The sequence below is a fragment of the Netta rufina genome (genome assembly GCF_964035555.1).
Source record: "Netta rufina genome assembly, chromosome: 1".
Taxonomy (NCBI): domain Eukaryota; kingdom Metazoa; phylum Chordata; class Aves; order Anseriformes; family Anatidae; genus Netta; species Netta rufina.
Genome location: NC_140123.1, coordinates 29045725 through 29063999, shown reverse-complemented (window position 1 = coordinate 29063999; position 18275 = coordinate 29045725). Strand labels below are relative to the sequence as shown.

The 18275-nt window shown below is 40.2% G+C and overlaps 1 protein-coding gene across 1 annotated transcript in view; it reads right to left on the bottom strand.

The window, feature by feature from the left end:
* The window catches only part of CAB39L (calcium binding protein 39 like), a 46929-nt gene that overhangs the window by 12016 nt on the left and 16638 nt on the right, over positions 1-18275 (bottom strand). Inside the window, exons 3-5 of the mRNA XM_084281608.1 lie at positions 14138-14302; positions 9312-9430; positions 3762-3930 (exon numbers count right to left, since the gene is read on the bottom strand). Of these exons, the coding sequence (XP_084137734.1) occupies positions 3762-3930; positions 9312-9430; positions 14138-14302 (453 nt within the window). The remainder of the gene's footprint in view (positions 1-3761; positions 3931-9311; positions 9431-14137; positions 14303-18275) is intronic.

Genomic DNA, 18275 nt, shown 5'->3' with positions numbered 1-18275 from the left:
CGTCCATTCCATCCCCAAAATGGGAGGTCTCAGGTAGATGGGATGCATTCCTTCTGTTTTTCTGCCTAAGGTGGGCTTCCCAAGACAAGCAGCAGCAGAGACCTTTTAGACAGCCGAAGCTGCACAGCAGGCATCCCGTCCCAAAAGGTGGCTCACCAATTCAAATCAGAGCACCCTCTCTCTCAGAATGGGAATGCTGCTGGTGCTCAGCAGCAGAGATGCAAATGTTCAGCTCCAGATGAAATGAAGTCTCTTTACTGCATGAATAGCTGTAACTGAAGTGGCCAGTTTGAGGCATTTAAGTTTAATTTGTATCTTTTTTTCCTCTTTTAAAACATAACGCTGATGACAATAAATGCCTGATGAGGTCCATTCAAGTTGCTATTTTTTCAGTGAATCACTTTCTGGTATCTTTTTCATCATCTTTTCCTTGGTTTCCTTAACCACCATCAGAAACCTAAACAGCATTGTTGAAGTAGATGCACCGCCACATCCTCTACAGCATCACAAATAAAATGAATTCTTTACATACTAATCCTTTAATTTATTTTTACCATCAATTATAAGAGGAAAGCAGGGTACATTATGCTTTAATACATCCCTTTATTTAGCAGGATTGCAATGATACCAGTTTGAAAGGCTGAGCACAACAAATGTGGCTCACAAGCTTTGATGCAGGGCACTTACTAGGCAAGTACAACATTTTTCAATAGGGGGCACAAACGGAATGTAATCCAAAGTGAGTTTTGCATAGAAAATCACAAGACAGTGTGGAGCAGCAGTATTCAATCAGCACTCTTTCCACCCTCTCCTGGTACCCTCCGCAGCTGACTCTCTAAATACAAGCTGTTTTCCTCTGCATTTTTAGCAGCTCTGTTTCCCCTCTGCTGCGCACCTGGCTGAATTTAATTAAGAAGCACATCTCAAGTTCATCAAAAATTCCAATACTTTCCTACTATAAATATCCTCAGACTTTAATGCACATTTAATTAAACCCTCCTCTGGTGCGTAGACTATCCAAGGCTTCCAGCTCTCAACCAGACACCCTGGTGGCAACACTGCAAACCCAAAACAGGGGAAGCAGAACTGAAAACACTGAGTTCAGTAATCCAGCCAGTAAGCAATCATAGGCAGCACTTATTTATATGGTATTAGAAATGAGTTAGCTCCACATTTCATGATTCAATTGCTTCCATATCACTTCTTGCTGTTCCAGATATTTTAGAGTAATAGTCAGAAGATGAGGTGAACAGCTGGTTTATTTCCAGAACTGGCCATGTCTCAGGTGCTAAAAGGTAATTTTAGAAAAATGCAGTTTTATAGATTGCTCCAAGCACTTTATGAGGTGATTTCTCACCTACGAACTGCCCTCTCACTCCTCTCTTTCCAATGCACGTGAGGATGTAGAATCCTATTTTTAAATCCTGCTAAAAATACGCTTGGATCACAGGGGGCAGAAATAAGCTCCAGAGCTGTAGATCCATGAAGGTCAATCAATTCCTCTTGCCTTGGGAGGGTCACAGCAGTCTGTAGCCCCTGTTGCAGCTGAAGTGACCCATGTCCACATCCTGCCTCCTGGTTGGGGTAAAAACCATCCCCAACACTCAACCACATGTTCTGCTGTCATGCTCAGAGCAGGACGTGGGTAAATGATGCAAATCTCTCCTGTCAGGCTGGGAACAGAGTCCAAGAACACTTTTTCTGACCAGAGACAAAAACTCCTCCAAAGATAGGGTAAAACTCCAGAGATGGAGGATTTAAATAGTGCAGTTGTGGCTCAGTATTTTTCTACAGTCCTATACACATATTTTTATTTGTCTCAATTTCTGTGCTACTTCCACTTTCATAACATTTACCAAATGGACACAAAGGCAGTACAACTTAAAACAACTGAAAGACACTGCTATCAATTAGTGGGTGCTTTGAATTTTTAATCCTGCTCCATTCATTACTTGAGAATGCAACACTTTCCATCCTGCAAATCTCTACCCCACTCAATAGGTAAGTGAAAACTGAGGCCAGGTCTCAGCATGTGTTAACCTGCTGAGCTAAGATTTCTTACAGTTGTTCCCAAGATCTATCTAATCATATTTAGATAGTCCTACGAGGAGCGGCTGAGGGAGCTGGGCTTGTTCAGCCTGGAGAAGAGGAGGCTCAGGGGTGACCTTATCGCTCTCTATAGGTACCTCAAGGGAGGCTGTAGCGAGGTGGGGGTTGGCCTGTTCTCCCACGTGCCTGGTGACAGGACGAGGGGGAATGGGCTTAAGTTGAGCCAGGGGAGTTTTAGGTTAGATGTTAGGAAGAACTTCTTCACTGAAAGGGTTGTGAGGCACTGGAACAGGCTGCCCAGGGAAGTGGTGGAGTCACCATCCCTGGAAGTCTTCAAAAGACGTTTAGATGTAGAGCTTAGGGATATGGTTTAGTGGAGGGCTGTTAGCGTTAGGTTGGAGGTTGGACTCGATGACCTTGAGGTCTCTTCCAACCTAGAAATTCTGTGATTCTGTGATATTTCTAATTAGCTCTGAGAATGAAGAATGAACAAAATGAACTACTCGTTTCTATGACAGCAAAGAACCCAATAATAAAGGGGGAAAAACAAACAAACAAACAAACAAAAAGAGTTTTATCTATATTTAGATGATTCTTTACCTGAAAATAATTTTCTCATTTAATTATTTTTCAGAAATTAACCAGTTTTCCCTGTACATTTTGGCTCAACAAGTATACTAGCATGTTCCACAAAAGATGATAGTCACATACAAATTCAAAGAAATTTGGCAAGCTTCACCCAACTTCATTTTTAGTACAAAACACAGACTCTGTGAAGAGCGTAGGCCACCTGGATCCCAGCACTCAATCCTGCAGCAACAGGCAAATCCCACCTACTGCTTTTGGACCATTTCTGCTGCACTGAAGGGACCAACAGAGCATCACCGACAGCCACAGACTTACCAGGAGGCCAAAGCAGGAAATGGCAGCTGGCTCCTTTTAGCCTTCCCTCATGTTCTCCATAACAAACTTATTTGTCACTTGCAAGTAGGAAGGTGGTAAAGATTTAATTGTGACTAGAAGTGTTTCATGACTTTTTTCCTTTATCTTACCTTTCAAATCGTTCAATGTTACCAGTCTCGAATCAAAAGACAGAAGTCCCTGTACCACCACACAAAACTAGGGCCACTGTAGTGTCAAGGCCTTCTTCAAACACGCACCTTTGCAGTGCTTGTACCTAAGACCTCTCAGCACAATGGTCCTTACACTGAACCATGGGCCACAAGTGTAAGCACACAGACGTGTAAAAATAACCAAGGGCACAGCATTAGTCTAAAGAAACTGCCAAACTCAGAAGGCTCAGCAAAAATTACAGGATTTCAAAAGTGAACTAAATGATTCCTTCTATTCACTGCTTGTGGTTGTGATGGGTAGTGGTTTTACTCAAGGGGAAGGTTAGAAAGAGATGAAAGGTTATGTGGTCTACGATAACTGTACATAATGCATGATTAATTTGAGCTTTAAATGGTTGTATTAAAGGCCTTAGGGTATCAAGATGAAGAACATCAGTGAAATGTAAATCTGTATTGAACTAAAGTCTTTGCAGACTCAATCGCTGCTGTGACTCCTTCTACAAACTGACCAAGGACTAATTATATCTTTTACTGAACAATAAGAAAGCCAGTTTAAAGGCAATATAATATTCAATGATCACTACTGATGCAATGCCATTTTTTGACTCAACACCAATGTGCAGGTATCAAATAACTTACCTTGAATGTAGCAAAGGCATCAGAAGCTATATCAAACGTTGACATTTCCACATATTTGAAGAAGTCTCTGAATTGTTCCGAAAAAAGTATGATTTTGGCTAACGGTTCGTGCCGGATACACTCTCTCAGCATAATTCCACAGCGTAAGGCAATATTTGGGGATTCGTATCTGGAGAATGGAAGGAAACAAAAAAGATCAAACCATAAAAGACCAAAAACAAGCAGGCGATTTTATAGCAATAGGGAAATTTGTAGCACAGGAAATATGTGCCAGAGAGGGTCCAGCACATGCACAGTGTGTCCCTGAACCAGAGCAGCTTCAGGACTGCAGCTCATAATGCCAGAGCTGCCAGTATTTCCCATTCCTCACCTCTGTCTTTACAAGCCAATGCACATTTCAGTGTAAATGTGCATTACACCTCCTCTCTGTGAAGACTGTGGGGAGTGCCTAAGGTTTCAACAGAACTCCTTCACCCTTCTTTCATTTATGAGAAAGCAAAGCCCATAAAATACAATAATCTCCCTTTTCAGATGTAATTCTGAGCTTCGTGGTTTATCCAAGAAAAATACAGCACCTCATGGCCACCCAGCAACTCCCACTCTTCTAGAGAACGTCACTCTCAAATATTAATGCGTAATGAGGAAGGTAGGAAGAGTTTAATCTTTCCTGCAGTTTGGGAGGAATTTTGCTCAATCCCCCCTCTGCAGAGGCAAAGGGTTTGCTCAGGAGTTGAATATTTGTTCCTCAAGCTACAATCCCATTACGGCACAGGCATAGTCACAGAGAGGAGCCAGCACACCTCGCAGTCTTGGGAAGGGAGGCAGAGGGGAGGGAATTCAGATCATCTTCTATTTCTATAAAGTCTTGATGTCTTTAAAGTTGGAGTTAATCCAAAACAAAGCTGTTAGAAACACAATTTGGAGAAAAAAAGAAAAAAGAAAAAAAAAAAAAAAAAAAAAAGCAATCTAACAGTCAGGAAGGAATTGAAGTGAACCTCTTCCAACAATATTTAGTCATGTGAAAGTGATGAAATCCAAGGGGACAGAAAGCACACACTGTTTCAATAAGCTGGTTATACTATATCAGAACTGTGTATTATCACCCAGAGCTTATCAGCATCATTTTTCCTTTTCACAATTAATTCCCAGCACTAGGCCAAAAAAAAAAAAAAAAAAAAAAAAGAAAAGAAAAGAAAAGAAAAGAAAAGACAAAATGCCATCTGTGCTGTGAGTGAGTGAGTGAGTGGGCCCTCAAATTTACCACCAGCATGCAATTTAAAAGAATTGTAGTGTTTTGAGAACATACCAGAGCTGCATACTTCAACCTGATGTCAACAATAGTTGGCTTAATGAAAAATGAACCACTATGCCAAAAAGGCAAATGAAACTTCCCACCCTCACAAGTAAATGCACGTGGTCAAGCCCCTGTTTGTTTCCTTCTGGGGAGCATTTGCAACCATGAACTTGAAAGCCTTTAGACAACAGGCGTACCACTTTCAGTTAAGGCACACCTCTCCTCTACTCCATTAACAAGAACACTAATTTTCAAGCAGAAAGAGGCAGAGCTGCTCCTAGGAGAGCAGCCAGGAAAGTATTTAACACTTGGCTAAGGAATATTTTGTTTGGAATAAAAGCAAATTACATTGTTTCCAGCACAATAACTTCTTAAAACACCAGCATCAACAGAATCATTCTTAGTCAAATGCTCCATTATCTGGAGCTGGGTTATGGACCTTTGACTGTTCACATAAGCGAGGGAAGTTGGGTTTGGCTCCTGGAGTATGCCTGGAAGAAGCTTATAGGCTGCCCAGTCATAACCAACACGTTATCTGCACCCACATTTACATGCAAGCCATCAGGCAGGAATGATGGAGATGTATTTCAAAAAAAAAAATAGAGTTCTGCTATGATTAGCTTATAACCTAAAGAAACGCCCACATACTGACCACTGGGGACAATCAGAAAGGGAAATCATAGACTTGAGATATTTCAAAACATTTATTGTGGAGGCTAAAAGAGGCATGACTGAGAGCAGAGATGCATTGTGGAGCAAAGAGAATTCTTCTTCTGTGGCTAGTGCAGAAGATGGTACAAGATATGGATGCATGGGAAGGAGATTACGAGGACATCAAGCCTGGAAGACAAAAGGTCTTGACAGCCAGGTACACTCTGATCTTCTTTTACACTACCTTCTGTAGCTTGAGTTCATCGTAACTCAAGGAATTGTGCAACTTTAGACAACAAACTATTAAAGCTTTACCTGCGCTATCATATGAAGGGATCAACACAGATCTGGGCAGTGACTGAGCTCTTTAGAGATCACATGCATCGTGATATGTATATTCACAAAAGGTCCTATAAATGTGTAACTTACGAGAAACGATGAAAACAGTGCCACAAACATAAAGTCTGCTATCATCACTGTACTAGAAAGAAAAAATATTTTAAATTATAAAGGACCAAAGGAAAAATATTATAAATTATAAAGGACCAAAGGAAAAATATTATAAATTATAAAGGACCAAAGGACTCTATATACCAAACATTGTATTCATCTAAAATCCTATTCATACACAGAGCCTGCTCATAGAGAAGATACCATAAAGGCAAGTATTCATGCAGAAGCAAAGTCAATTCACTTACAAAAACAAAAACAAAAAACAGTAGTAAGTAGTGAATTATGTGCTACATGTTTTTTCTGAAACCGAGAATCCAGGAGGGAGTAGCCAACAAGTAAAATGAAGCCTAAAAAGTAGGAACAATTATCTCAAACTGGCAGTGCCACTGGAGTATTAGGCAGGAAATACTGGGAGGGAGCCCTGATTCAGGATCCTTCCCACTCAACAGAGCTCACATTATGCAATGAAAAAGCAACCTTTTGTTGATACTGTTGGGAACTGACTGTCAGGGGGCAGAGGAAATTTTGCATCCAATACAAGTAAAACAATGACAAGCCTTCACAATAGTCCCGGGCTGTTTCTTTTAGGGTCATGGTTGAAATATTTTTTTTCTCTCTGAGTAATGTCATATAACAAACACTAAAAGGCACAAGCGTGCCAAATCCACTTTCCTTTAAGCAGATTTCAGTTTCATATATATTCACCTAGTATTAAATAAATACGAAAACATGTCCTCAAGTCACATTTTCAAGTGGGGGTGTTTACCACTAAGTACTCACAATTCACTGGGCACAAGCACCACGCACTGCCTGCACCCAGCAAGCTGCTTGTAAGGGAACCTACCCTTACTTTAGGTATGTATTTGAAGTACTGTTTTTCTAGGCAGCCCTGGCAATGGACCTGTGTGGGTTAGGTAAGGCAGAAGGGTATCAGACATTATTACACAGCAACTTCTCAGATACCATTAGTGCTCAGTGACTGTCTTCTGGAGTACTGCTGAAGAATTTGATAGCACTTTCATAGGAAAAACTTGTAAAATGGCAATTCTGATACACTGCAGTGCTGTAGAGAGATGGCCAAGACATTAAGAAGGAGCCAGAGACACAAACTAACACGGACACACTGCTGCACCCACCTCAGAAAAGGACGTCACTGATGCCACTTAAATACATCCACTGGCTCAGGTCACCCTCAGTGACATGTCCATCAGCAGCACATATGCATAACGTGAAATTTTTACTATCATTTTAATATTCCTGGTTGCTACAGATGCCAAGGAATATCTGGGACGTGGTCCAAAAATATTTTCTAACTTTAAATAAAGCCGAGACATATGGCAGAGATGCACACGCAATGTGCAAAAACAAAACGAGCGAAAAGGAGAGAAGGAAATCTAAAAGTCAGGAAAGGGAAGAAACTGATTGCATCTATGTATGAAATTGAAAACAGTTGTACAACTTAACAATGACTGAGAGAATTATCAACACTGTTCTGAAATAAATAGTTTGAGGTTTATATAAATGTTGAACTTTAATGAACAAATGAAAACAAAATCCATTTAACTAGCTTACTGGCTTCCTTTCCAAAGATGCTGGTGCTTAGTAACACAAAACAAGCCAGAGTTTCAAAATTAAAGCAAAACCACAATGAATCACAATACTTGCAAGAGAAAGACCTAGGTCAGAAGAGCGACCTGCCCTGGTTCCCCACCACCCTGCTGGTGGGAAGAGCAGTGGATCCAGACCAGGACCTCGTGTTATCAGAGCAAACAAGAGTTTTGACACCACATTCAATGACAGGCTCCGACTCCTTTAAATCCCTGGTAGAAATTAGTTCACTCGATTACTTCTCTTTTCCTGCTCAGCTGCGCTGGAACGTCGCCAGTTTTGAGGCAAATAGCTGGTTTAGAGGAATCAGGCTCCAGACGTGCCTATTTCCCCCGACTCCAAGGGAGGCCGGGATCACTCACTCAGGTCTGTCCTTGGCAGAGGGGAAGGCTGGCTGGAAGGGATTTTACCCCTGGGGCTGCATTCCTGTTATGCACAAATCTTAGATAGGGCTTAAGTATTTTCCTAACACCGATTGCAGAGCGAATGGCTAAAACGCCAATCTAAAGCCTCAAGAGCAAGAAACACATGAAAAAAATATACATATTCTTGTAAGTACCATTAGTTTAAAAGGCCTATACCATATTTTTCAAATGGTTGTTACTAGTATAACCAGGTAACTGCTGTGAGAGTCCTCGTTGTTTCATACTGGTCAGCTCATGAATGCACTTATTTCAACATTAGCTCTTTAATCCCAATGACATATATTCTTCTTTCCTTAGAGAAAAAATAAACAAAATCCTAAGGCCAAAAGAAAACCACAGAAAACAGTAGACTAAGTGTTGGAAAAGCAGAGATTCTTGCTAAATGGGAGGCACTTTTGGCCAAGCAAAGGGGACAGAAACCTCAAGACTTTAAGGCCAACATTTGTGCGTTCTTGAATGCAACTACAGCTGATGTCTTCTCCATGCTTCTCCCCCTCCCTGGCCAGCTTACCTTGGGAAACACCAGATGAGCACTTATTCCCTCATAGGTTAAAAAGAAAGAAAAAAAAAGATTTACTACTGAAAGACATGGAGTTCATTAGTGACTTAATTTAAAGTTGAAATTCACATGTGGCTACAAGCATTCGAGAAGTCTGTCCCACAGACACAACTATGCATTTTTGCTTCTCTGTGTTCTGCCACATGGTGGTCCAGCATTTGACTGCAGTTATTTATAGGGAGCAGTGTAACTCCCCTCCTGCAATGCAAAAGGGTCTAAATGAAATTCAGCAGTTGTCAACAATACTACATAAGAGTTCAGGGCAAGAACTGAAGTCACATGTCACATGGTGAGCAGTCAAAAACAAGCAGCACATAATTAGTCCAACATGACGTTTGGTGAAGAAATAATGGCTCAATAAAATAATCCAGTTATTAAAAAGTGTACATTCATGTAGAAAGAAAGTCAATATAAAAGAAACAAAAGAAATCTGGAACAAAGTCTGAAAATCCTTTTTAAAAAAAATAATAAATAAAAGTGAGACAGTAGATCAATTGCAATGCCAGTATGTTCCAGGCAATGCTCTTTAATGAAAATCAAAGTTAAATGAAAGCACCCACCCTTTTAGAAGCATGAATAGGATATGTGGATGGGCGCTAATGTATTCCACAGTAGGGCTGCGTGTGCCAATTTGTCTTCTCAAGATGTTGTTAAATATCTGGGAAACGTCCTTTTTGCCCTGTTAAAGAAGCAAAACATATCTTCAACTGTAAAAGCATGAGTAAATGACCATTCACTATAATATCCATTTAAAGCAGAAATGAAATTTAAAACAAAAACAAGTCTGTCTCCTTTTGGGGCCCCCCATAGTCCCACCACATCACACTTGCACTTTTCTCTATGCCACAAGAAGGTTTCCTCCCTTGGGTGGCTCTGAAGAATACTTAATCCCACACACACCCATTTATACCTTTTTTATTTTTTTCTTCTCTAGATGAAGATGTAGGTCCTTTCCAACCTTATGTTTCTATGATTCTATGAAGATGTGTACCCTCTTTATTCTGTTGAGCAACTCCCTGGCTATTTCATGTAACAACATTAAAAATAATGAAGCAAACAAGTACCCTGAGCCAAATGTGCTTTTGCAGTGTGTATTATTGCTCCCATAGCCTCCAAATATAAGTTGTCAAGCTAGAAGCTGGTACAATGAAACACAGCCTGGCTTTCTAAAGCTGAAGATTTTCATTATTTGGATGTCATCAATGCAAATGCGACTGCAGTCTTGAAAAAATCAGGGTTAAATTTAAAACTGTACCCCTTATTTAACCATGCAGAATGAAATAATTGCTATTGATAAGAAGGCTGTGTCACATACATGTCCCAGCTTCATTCACAGCTAAGATGGGAAGGATCTTTAACTTTGTCCTAAATTTCTCCTCTCTCTAGGCCTACACACATCTGTACAATCATCTTTTGTCTTTGCATACTTCCCCGTGCAGATAACTTTGCGGAAGGCCCTTCCAGATTGTGCTCTATCCAGCTACAGAGCTTGCCAACGCATCTTGCTTTCTAAGTCCTCTTCCTCCCCACCGCTTTCTCTCCCCTGGCCGCAGGAGACAAATTGATGGGTGCAATTAATAGAGGGGAGAGACTGCCGTGCTAATGGCCAGTAACCAAGGCACTGAGCAAACAGCAGGTCACTATGCACAGGGCGAGCTCAAGCAAAAGGTTGCTTATAATCTCGACACGCTCATTGATCTGTCTTGAGAGGACAAACATTCCTTGGCGAAGGAATTATTGAATGTTTTAAGCCAAGGCACAGACAGTTTCACACAGAGAGAAATTCCCTGGTTTCACCTCTGCAAATAAATCACTGCTGAGAAACACAAAATATTCTGCTTCCCTACTCGTTCCAACCCAGCTGGCCTGGGGACTCAGGGACTCGGGGAATTAAATATGAGGATCAAATCAGACCAGGCCAATCCACCTGCCTTTGTCTGCACCACTTCTGACCTCTGGACATTCTCTTAATGAATCTAATTCTTTATAAAGATGCCCCATTCTCCCTATCTTCACAACACCCATAACAGATGTCTGGAATCCTGCGATCCCCAGCGGCTTCAGCAGTTACTCCAACATGAAAGCAATCCAGAAAGAGAAGAGCTGTCGAAAGGGGAGAGATAAAAAATGGCTCCAAATTAAGTGATTCTTTCTGCTATGCCAAATTTTATACTAGTTACTTAATGCTAGGTGTACTACAGCATTATGTCCAACAGCAGCATATTTTCCAGAGACCAGTGATCAGGAAAGAAGCTGGTCTCTCCGAATTCTTCTCAGGAAAACAGAGGCAGATAGAAGGAAACCAAGGCAGACTTCCCTCACCATCAGACATCCATAAAAATTGTAGGAATGCTTTTGCAATGCTTCTCACTTGGATCTGCAATTCCAGTTTGCCTTATAATGAAATACATATGACAACTGAAGCAAAAGATAAGGCAGCATGGAGAGCACGACGGCTAGACAAGAACAAATTAACAAAGAAAAACCTCAGAAGATGCCATCATATGAATAACAAATTGCACAATACTACATCTACTGCAGTTTACCTCCTATCTCAAGATAAAGTGAGAGAAACCATCCAATGTTGCCAGTCCTGGGCTTGTGGCTATTTACTGTCCTTTTTATGGGCTTTACAGCTTGTAAACCATTAGGCTTATATGCAGTTAGTAACATTTTTATTTTTGTTTTTAAATAGACTTCTTTGGAATGCACCTTTGCCTCAACTCTTCAAAGTTCAACAATAAATTTCATGTTCTAAATTTGCAAAAATCTACCCAGTCTGATCTTGATTCTGGGCTCCTGCTCAACCCTAACTTTAGTGCTTCTTAACAGTATTATCAACAAAATTATATAGAACCAAAGAATCATCAAGGTGGGAAAAGCCCTCCAAGGTCATCTGGTCCAACCATCCCCCTACCACCAGTGTCACCCACTAAACCACATCCCCAGGCACCACGTCCAGCCTTTCCTTGAACACCCCCAGGGACGGTGACTCCACGACCTCCCTGGGCAACCCGTCCCAGTGCCTAACTAAAATCGTATTGTTTCTTGAGTGGCAGAAGCAATAAACCTCTGTTTTTTATAGATGTGTGAAGGAGATATGGAAGGACATGACAATGCCCTCCATACACACACATATACCCCTGCCACGTGCTGCAAAGCATACTGGCAGATGAAACACAAATGAGACAGGCAGGACTTCAGTCTGTGCTTCATGCCTTTTGCTAGGTGGGGGCATTAGCTCCCATTTCTCTCTTCTAAACAGCCAGCAAGTTTCACAAAGTCTTTGAAATCACATCTTCAAAGGCTAGTTCAACTACGCAAAAATTAAGTTCAAAGTGGCCAGCAGGTTCAACTATTTTTGGAATGGTGAGGGGTAGTGAGGAGAAGAAAGGGAGTCAGGACAAAATGAAGTAATTTACATAAATATTATCTCCTTCAGCAATCAGATTTTCAGGTATTGGTTATTTTAATTTCTACCATGACATACAGATCAAAAACCTAACTTGCATGTTAAAAAGTGATTACATTGCTTGTTTAATGAAGAAACCTAAATATCAGCTGTGGACAATATAACAAAATAAGCAGAAAAGTTGAAACTAAAAATGTCTATGGGAATTTAAAGACAAGGCAGCATATTCTCTTACTACCCTCTTATTCAATGATATTTCATTTCTACTGGTTTACTAAAGAGTATGTTGAATAGTTTTGCTAAATGACTGAACAGGTTTTATCATGGAAAAATCTGTTTTTCAATAAAAGCTATTTAGGATTTTTTTTACTAACAGATTTCTTTCTTTTTTTTTTTTTTTGCCTGACAAAAAAATGCAGATGATCAGGCAACTGAAAAAAATCCAGTAGTTTCCCTTCTCTGTTGTATTTGCTAACAGTATCTTCTCTTCCCTCCCTCTCATTTTCTTCAAAAATATATAAATATAAAATACATGTATTTTTTTTGGGTTATGGTTTTGCGTGGATTTTTTTTTTGTACTTAAGGCATCTAACAGTTACTGGGGAAAGATGACAGCTGAAAAGATCTGAAGAAATTCTAGCATAAAAAATCTCCTGAACTCAAGACCTTAAGAAGAGTGAGAGAACTTCACTAGCAACCACATTTCAACACCTACTGGAAAATCAATCAGTCCCTTGAACGCTGGCTTTACTGGGGACAGGAGGAAGAGGAGGCAAAAGCAACCATAAAACTCCCATCGTTCCTCCTTTTCATTCATTTTCAAAATGGAAAGCGAAATGAAGTAACAACAAATGACTTCAATAATGGGATAACTCTTACAGAAGAAAGTAAATGTCACAAAAGGTGACTCTGAAAGCATCAGGTGATCTCTCCAAGGAGCTGCTTTTTAAAATTCAAAATCAACCCTGCCCTACACACTGTCCTGGCTTCAGACCTTAGTGGAAGAGGTTTGATTTCTGGGAACCAGGGATTTCGATCTGCTGGGAGATCCTCAGACACTTCTGACAAGTCATCAGTGCCAGTGAACCATAGAAAATGCACAGAAGCCCTCAGAGGCCAGTATCCCAGCTGACCTTGGACCACAGAAATACTGTAATGTCCTGGCAGTGATGAAGTTTCTTCCCTGACCATATTAGCTAAAGGTCAATTAAAAGGGTTTATATTTATTCTGAATTGCTGTAATCTGTTTTTACTAAAACTCTTCTTCTCCTTAATTATACGGAACTTCAGTTATCTTAATTCTATTAAATTCTTAGCTTTAACAACAGAACTGGCCATAAATTCCATGGACTATATAATTATATAATATTTATTTATTTTCTGTTGAAAAATAATATATATATTCTTTTCTTCTTTAATCAAAAAAAAAATGTAAGTGGGGGCAATCCGATTTACCTTGCCACCTGCTGGCAGTTTTCAACACCTTTTTCTACTCTTTTCCTTTCAACTAAACCACCTTAATTTTTTCAGTCTTTTTCATAAGAGACTTTCCCATGCTTACAATTATTTTCACTCCATGTCACTGAAACCCTTCTCAAATCAGACACACTTCAGAGATAGTGATTGACTCCTGCTGCAGTCTCCCAAAGTAAGAGGTTAATAATCACTGCAGCTTGCAAGGTCATAAACAGTATTCTCATCATCATTTCCTATCTAGTTCGGATTCACGTAGTAATATTTCTTTCTTGTTTATAAGAAAACCAAAAAGGTAAAATCAGATGCACTGCATATACTCCTAGTATATGAACACATCTGTCAGTATACTGAACAACCTACAACTACCTTCCTCAGCGTGGGAGAAATGGTGCAACCATGTGTCAAGTGCAATAAAATTATTTAGGCTTCAGAAAAACACAGCTATCATCACAGCCAACACTGAGACCAGGGAGATAAGGTTTATGTACTTTGACCCACCTCAAAATCTATCAGCTGCAGGTTGGCAATGAGCGTCACCAGAAGGCCACTGTTGTACAATTCTTGTGCCAGCTGAGCCACTACTTCTGTAGGCGGCTCCTTGTCCGTGGTCCCACACAGAATTTCCTTCATTGCTTGCAGGGATTTTGACACTTCCTCTGATGCCTGTTGACCAACAGACAAGGGTTTGGTTTGGTTTTGTAAAGAAAGTAAGAAAAACAGGTTGTTTTAAATTTAAAAAGACGAACAGTTCAAAACAAAAGCTTCTAACTGCACCTGTGATGATCACAGCTCTTTAATACTCTATTGTAATTCCCAAGGCTGCAATGCCCACACCAGATCCTGCAGGCCTTACACTACACATAGATATATTCAACTTAAACATGGCATACCGTCACTTCCAGGCCATGGGCATGAAATAGAGTCAGAAATACAGTTACCAACCCATGACATCAAGATCCTTTGTGAGTGCTCCCCCAAAGAAGCGGGGAGCAGCTCCGCTACCACTCCTGCAGTGGGCTCCCTCAAGACTTGTGGGGCAAGAGGCACAAAATTGGGGCAGCCGGCAGCTGCATTGCCCCCATCCAGAACTGCTTGCTGATGGCCTGTCCTGGCTCCTAACAGCCAACCTAAATAACCCCTGTAACCCTGCCAGCCTTGTGTTGCCACCACCTATTTCTCCTCGTCACGTATGCTCCAAGCCAGCATCTTCAGCAAGGGATTTATCTGAAGAGTGCACAGGCACTTCAGGTTCAGGTTGGGAAATTATTTAACAGCTTAACTTGCTTTCAGTAAAGCTCCACAGCTGGCTCCCAACAAACCAAGTCTTTCATTTTTACCCCCACCTAGTGTATACTAATTCAATGCAAAGTTTCAAATATTGAATGTATAAAAAAAATAATCAAGAACTGTTTTATGAAATATTTGGAAGATAAAGCTTACAACAGAGAAAAATGAAGGAGAAAAGCACAAAACCAGGTAACAGCTCAGTGTTGGTGGCAGTCAGCAGGTTTCAATGAGATGTGAATTACAATGTCCCAGTTTCAAAGGGGAAGCAACCATCGGTCGCAGCGAGGTAGCTCTGTCCTCACAGCCTCCTCCTTTCCATCCTGTATAAGTAAAGGCTCCTTGGAGCAAAGGCTTGATTTGTGAGCATGTGTTTGCTTTAAATCCTACCTGCTGTAGCCACTGGGCTGTGCAGGCAATAGCTCCTTCTGGGTCAGGGTATATTTAATACACGCATGACCAGCAGCCAGCACATATATAAGGATGGTTGGATTTATATTTTTTTTTGGCAGGGTGTGGTAAGCAAGTAAAGGAGAGGTTTGAAAACAAATATGGTGAAAGTTTCCGAAGCTAGGACAGCATTTTATGTCTAAATTGCAAAACACTTATTTGAAATGAGTGTTTCAGTAGCTAAGCAGGAAAAAAATACAAAACAATACACAGAGAAAAAAAAAACAAAAACAAAAACAAAAAAACAGTCATTTGTAAAAGCTAATTGGACATTAATGGATGTTCAAAGCCAGATCGATAATTTCAATACGTCTCTCACATAAACTGAAAGGGAAAATGTCATGCTTCCAAATGTCACCACATCAATCTCCATAAAACAACCCCGCAGTGCTCAGGAGAAACATCTCCCAAGTGCTGCTGATCTCCAAACACTTCAATATTGACTTACATCACAGAATTTATTCACGTTAGTATAAACTGAAAAAAAAAGCCACCTTCACGTCACATCTACCTGGATGATTCAAGCATCCATTTTGGACAGCAGAAAGCATCTCCCCCAGTCTGTCTGTACCTATTCACAGTTTTCTAGTTTAGACAGGCCAGCATGAGTGGCATGTAAATGAGTATGACTATGTGGTAACTTTAACCACAGCAGAAGTCTTTTTTGTTCCTTAATGCAGTTCGGTAGAAGAGCCTATTTTTATCACAAACGCTAGTGGTATGTCACTAGAGATATCCCACAGAGTACAGATGGGATTAACAACGGGGGTGCTATCTTGTAAACTAAAGCTCTAAATCTTTATAAGAACTGTGCAAATATTTTCATACCAAAGGAAAACCCATACGTTTTTGGCTTTTCACCCATTCTTCTTGGTAGAGTGTGAATATCTCTGGCATTCTGTGGGTAAAAAAATTAATACCTCTCCTTTAAAGTATAAGTAGTCCTTTCTGATGTGTAGGAAAAGCCTGCAATACTCTGCTTTTTTGTTTTGTTCTCAAAATGAGGCCAAAAAGTAAAGTGCTGGAGGAGAAAGAAACGACAGAACATTGTAGTGTTGATGGGCACAACGGGGCCCAAATGGAGCTGTGTTTCTCTGATCAATCTGCCATCCCATCCGCTCACCTTTTTTGCTTTTGTACGTGCAATTTACATTTCATATTTAACTTCCTCCTTCTTTATATCCTCTGGATATTCTGTGGTTTGACATTCAAGCCTCTACCAAAAGCTATGGTCAAATCGAAGGACTGCTCTTCTACCTCTATCCCTTATAATCTACCTGTAGCAAAATCATAGTCCCAAGCACAGATTTGTGAATTAACAGCCACTTCCACTCTCCACTTTGACATTTCCACTTAATCTTACTATTTTTTTTAGAATAATACCCTAAGTAGATAAGCACTGTGTCTGGGATGGAAACTTGCGCAAGACTCTGAAGAAAAAGTCATTCCAAGATCCAAAGATCCCAGATTTGTCCAAAAGAAACAATAAAGCCAAATATATTCACTCGAATACATTGAACATAAATGACAACAGAAACATTGCTACAGAACTTCTCATACGAAGCCAGACTGGTCCTGACCTTTTTAAAGAAAACATGAAAAAAACACTAACCAGCAAAACCCTCAGCAAGACGTTCTTCCCCCCAGCAATGCCACAAACATAAATTTTGTGACAAAAGGAGAGATTTGATAGAAAAACTGAAGTCTACTATGCCTTATGTACTGCAATTTACCTTACATCAGTGGCAACAACAACAAAAATCAAGTACGGCAGCTGTCACTTCAGAAGTCCCAGAGCAAAAGAAAAGGTTTCATGAAACTTGTAAGGATGTTACCCATTTTCCTCATTCTTGTAACTAAGCACAATCAGTTTTTCAGAACTATTAGATCATTCTCCTCTAGGCATGAGTCCTGTACATCATGATTGAATTTATTTCTTTATATTTTAGAGATGTTGGTGTGGGAGTATAGGAAAGAGAGAGAGACAACTGAACACAAGTCCTAAGCTTATATACTTATTGCATGCAAGTGTCAAAAGTGGCATGTGCTGAACTTTGGACAAATAAGTTGCAGACAGGGACAACAAAGAAAAAATTAAATGCAAGCCGATTCCCAGCATGTGCATCAATTTAATGGTTGTGTTGCTGTCACTGCACAGGCATCAGGATCTCAACCTCCTAAAGCAAATTGAAGGCTTCTAGTCTTCATTTCTGCCATGCAAGCACTACTGTTATCTCAGTTCACAACACCCAAACTTGGGAGGATCCAATGCCACTCCAGAACATTGTAAAATTCAGTGTGGGTACATGGACAAGCCATGAGTGAGTTACAGGACTGATTTGAAATAGCTATGTAAAGGAAATGAAGGAGAGCACAACCTGTACTGACCTGTGCAATGAAGGCAAGTTTTCCAGCAATGGCCATTTCTTCTTTACTTTGGCCCAACACAGGACTAACAAGTTGGTTTTTTTTTCCAGCAAAAAATAACTTATTACTCATAGAGCATAGTTTTCTGTGACCAGCAACTCACAGAAAGTTTGAGAGTCCATTTAGAAATAAAATGTTTTGTGTAAATATTGAAACATAACAGCTCTTGCTTTGATCAGCCTACTAACCTTACTGGGCTGTCTAATGGGCAATAGCCTTAGAGATGGAGAACTGACAGAAGAGATAAGCATACATTAATTCTCTAAGTTAAATTATAAACATGCTCAACCTCTCCTGTTGATAAAGCTGGGGTTTTGTCAGCATTAATGTGTCTTTCCAAACCTATCAACAGCTTCAGCAGTGAGAGCTGGAAACTTATGTGTTGAAGATGCTTGGTCTTAAGCTTGCTTCCCTTGCAAAACGAAGCCTTGTTGCTGTTGACTTAACAGGATCATAACATAAAGAAGTTCCTGAA